The 3,667-nt window shown below is 66.3% G+C and overlaps 1 protein-coding gene across 1 annotated transcript; it reads right to left on the reverse strand.

Moving 5' to 3' along the window:
• Positions 1 to 55: 55 nt before the first annotated feature.
• Positions 56 to 2,370, reverse strand: MNEG_7062 (Myb-related protein B; the record flags this gene model as incomplete). Its single annotated transcript, XM_014044461.1, has 5 exons — positions 56 to 100; positions 238 to 1,252; positions 1,387 to 1,486; positions 1,677 to 1,746; positions 2,323 to 2,370. The coding sequence occupies 5 exons, from the start codon at positions 2,368 to 2,370 to the stop codon at positions 56 to 58; spliced, it is 1,278 nt and encodes a 425-aa protein (XP_013899915.1).
• Between the last annotated feature and the right edge of the window lie 1,297 nt (positions 2,371 to 3,667).

Genomic DNA, 3,667 nt, shown 5'->3' on the forward strand with positions numbered 1-3,667 from the left:
CTCCTCGTCCGCGTCGCCGCCACCATCCGGCCCGGGCAGGTCCGACGAGTGCTGCTCACGCACGACCGCGGTGGCGGCCGAAACGGCCGACGAGAAGCCGCTGCCTGCGGAGGAGCCGCGGCCCAGGCAGCTGCCCGCGCGCTGGTCCGCATAGCAGATCGGCAGCTCGTCGGCGTCCGCGTCGGCTGGCCCAAACGGGCCGCCCCCGAGGCGGAGGCGCTTCATGGGGGACCCCACCGCGTCCGCTGCGCCAGACAGGCTGGACACAATGTCGCGCTTCGAGCCAAACTCGCCGCCGCTCGCGGCGCGCAGGACCAGGGCCGGCCACGCGGGCGCTGCCGGCTGCACTGGCGCAGCCGTGGCGGCGGCGGAAGCGGCCGACGCGACTGTGGCGGCCGCCGCCGTGTCCGCGCCGCAGGGGGCGTCCACGCGCGTGTCGGCCCCACCGTCCGCGGCCGCGCTGCACGCGGCATCGGGGCAGGCGGCCGCCGAGGCTGCAGTGCCCGCGGCCGCCGCGCCTTGCGCGCCGCCGCCGCCGCCGCAGATGTCTTCCAGCCCCGCGCTGGCCGCGGCGGCCGCGGCCGCCGCCGCGGCGCCGGCGGCCGCAAACTCGTCCAGCAGCCCCTGAATCGTGTTGTGGGGGTAGGCATCGTCCAGGTTCGACGGCCCCCTTGGGTACGGCGACACGCCGGTCCCGTGCACGCCCGGGCTGGTGCCCGCGGCGGCATAGTGGAAGTCAAACGTGTCCGTGCAGTCGTCCTCCTCGCTGAACATGGTGCCCGCGCTGCCGCAGCGCGCGGCGGCGGCGGCGCCGGAGAGGCGGCTCGTCTGGACCCGCAGCTGCAGGTGCGGGGGCCCCGCGCAGCCGCCGGCCGCGGCGCGGTAGAACCGGCTGGCCTGGTACTGCTGCTGCTGCTGCTGCTGCTGCATCGCGCGCTGCTGCTGCTGCTGCGCGCCGTGCTGCTGCTGCTGCTGCTGTTGCTGCTGCTGCACGGCGTGCTGCTGCTGTATCACGTGGCGCCCCTGCACCGACGGCGACGCGCCGTCATCGTCGCTAGCCCCAGAGCCCGTCGAGCCGCCGCCGTCGGCGTCGCCCGGCTGGTCGTCCTCATCGCCCGAGTCACTGTAGTCGGACGCACCGCCGCCGCCGCCGCCGCGGCCGCCGCCGTGGTGGGCGGGAGCCGCGTTGTCGTGGGCGTGGTGGGCGTACTGCGTCATCAGCATCTCCAGGGTGACGCCCTTTGCGAGGAACCTGCAGCCGACGCGCAAATGCGGGGGCCACGCCGAGCCGTTTTAAAAGAGGGTCGCCGAGCAACCGGGGGAGCAGCAGAGGCAGGGGCGGCACGGTCGGGCCGCCCCTGCTTGTCGCACGTGGCGTGCCCGCACCTGTTGCGCAGCCCCTGGGTGCCCGCCTTGCGCTTGAGCGTGGAGTTCCATCGGTTCTTCACAGCATTGTCGGTGCGCCCGGGCAGGAGCTTCGCGATAACTGTGTCGGGGGGTGGGGGTGAGGGACCGGGGTGCAAATGTGGGCGGCAGGGGCGGCGTCTGGCCCGTGGGAGCAGTATGAGCAGCCTCCAGGAGGGGGCGGATGTGAGCACGCGGGAGCGCGGCAGGCAAGTCCCAAAAAGGCACCCGCGGCCAGCTTGCGGATAGGGACATCGCGCTGGGGCGCGCACCCGACCACTTGTTGCCGTGGATGTCGTGCGCCTTGAGGATGACTGCGTCTTCATACTCGCTGAATGGCGCCTGCAGGGGGGGGGCGCACGGAGGGCCGGTGTGTCGCTCAGCAACGGCCCTGGGCTTGCCCCACCGCTCGCTCGTCGTGGTGCGCGCCTGCAGCACCGCTTCGCTGCCCCTGCTGTGGAGCTCCCGCCGCCCACCTTTTTAACCGCTGGGCTCAAGTGGTTGTGCCACCTGCAGATGGCAGCGGAGGCAGGGCGTCGCCAGGTTCAGGGATCGTTGTTGTGACGCGACCAGCAGCTCAACTCGAAACGGGCCACGCGTACGCTCAGCCAAGCGCTGCGGCAGGTTGCTTTGAGAGCCCGCTTAGTCCCTGCCGGTGCCTGCGATCGTATCTATACGCTTTGAGGCTCACCTCAGCCGGCAGCTTTTCCCGCTACGCCCAGGTATGCGCTCTGCCACGATCGACCAGCGAGCAGGCCCCAGCGCCTCTACCAGCCGCCGCAGAAGAAGGTCCTATATAGATATATATCCGCAACATTGGCGTGCGCACCCGCTTCAGGGCCGATCACAGGGTCGAGAGCGCCAAGCCGAAGAGGGGCCCAAGTGGCGCGACCCGTGGCCCGCCCCGCGGCCCCGCACCTCTTCCGGGGTCCACGCCCCTTTCTTTAACTCCTCTCCCGCCAGCATCGTCGCGTGTACGCTGCTACGCTCAGGTCCAGTCCCGCAAAAGTGTTGGGCCTGGCTGTCAGGCTTGCGAGGCTCAGCAAGTAGCACCTAATGATTTAAGCTACATACAGAGTATTGCTGGCATCAGCTGGCATCGCCGCAGCACCTTGATGACAGAGTGCCGTTCAAACTACGCAAAATTGTAGAAGTCGAATCAAATCGCGCGGGCTGAAACAATGACTTTCCACGCAAAATTTTTGCTGCTAAAAAGGTGGGTCCGCCGTGCACGCGAGGCTGGCATGATTAGCCGGCGCTGCCCAGGTGTCAATGGCGCGCACGCGCGTTGCTGCGGAGAGCCGAGGCATGTGGAGGATCAGATGCATCCGAACACACAAGGCCAACCGCAGTGCCAACAGCTGGCACCAATCAGTCATTGTCATTTTACACAAGTCAGGCTGGGCAAAGTTGCATCGTGCCCGCACTTGTGAGGAGCATCGTAAGCCCAACGGAGCTGCGCAGCAAGCGCCAGTGCCTGCGCCGTGCGTTGGCAGGCGGTAGCGCAACCCAATGCTGTTGAGGATTCATATGCATCAAGCCACAAACACAACACCCGTTGCCTTTGAAGAGCTTTTCATGATGACCACAGCTGTCCAAAAGCGGGACGGAAAACCCGAAGGCCTTACAGGTGCCTGTGCCTTGCAGGGGATCGGGTGCCCTCCGGTCACTGTCGGCAACCAGTTGAGCACACTCACAAGCCGTTTGGGCGTGGGGGCGCAGCTTTCCGTGCAAAGGTGGCACCAATGAAGATCTGCTGGATGGCACGATGCTGATCGTAGTAGTACAAGTGACACCCAACCGCCTGGAGTTGCATGAGGCTGCAAAGGCGAGCTGGATCCAACGTGTGGTCAATCTAGCACCACACTCGGGCCTGTGTGCTGGAATGACTTATCCCTAGCTCAAGGGAGGTGGAGTGGGGCACCCCTCGTCCTGCCCGGTCTCTGTTTGTGGCAGGCAGCGAGGCGAGCAGGCCGGCCGGGTGACGATGCCGCCTGCATCGTCCAACACTGAATGTTGGAGAAAAGATGGTCCTACTACCGGTACTGTAGTGACATAGATTGAAAACTGCTCAGACGTCCAGTAGGGAATTATTGCTGCATGGCCCTGCACAGATGGTGATGTCGCAATGTCCCTCGAAGGTAATGATGCAGGGCTAAAACGCGTGGCTGCAACGTTGAACTGAAACTACCGATGTGGTACCACAACACAGCATCGAAACCGACAGCCGCCACATCCCATTGGTTGTCAGTCTTGGAGTTGC

This window comes from Monoraphidium neglectum (assembly GCF_000611645.1).
Source record: "Monoraphidium neglectum strain SAG 48.87 unplaced genomic scaffold scaffold01216, whole genome shotgun sequence".
Taxonomy (NCBI): domain Eukaryota; kingdom Viridiplantae; phylum Chlorophyta; class Chlorophyceae; order Sphaeropleales; family Selenastraceae; genus Monoraphidium; species Monoraphidium neglectum.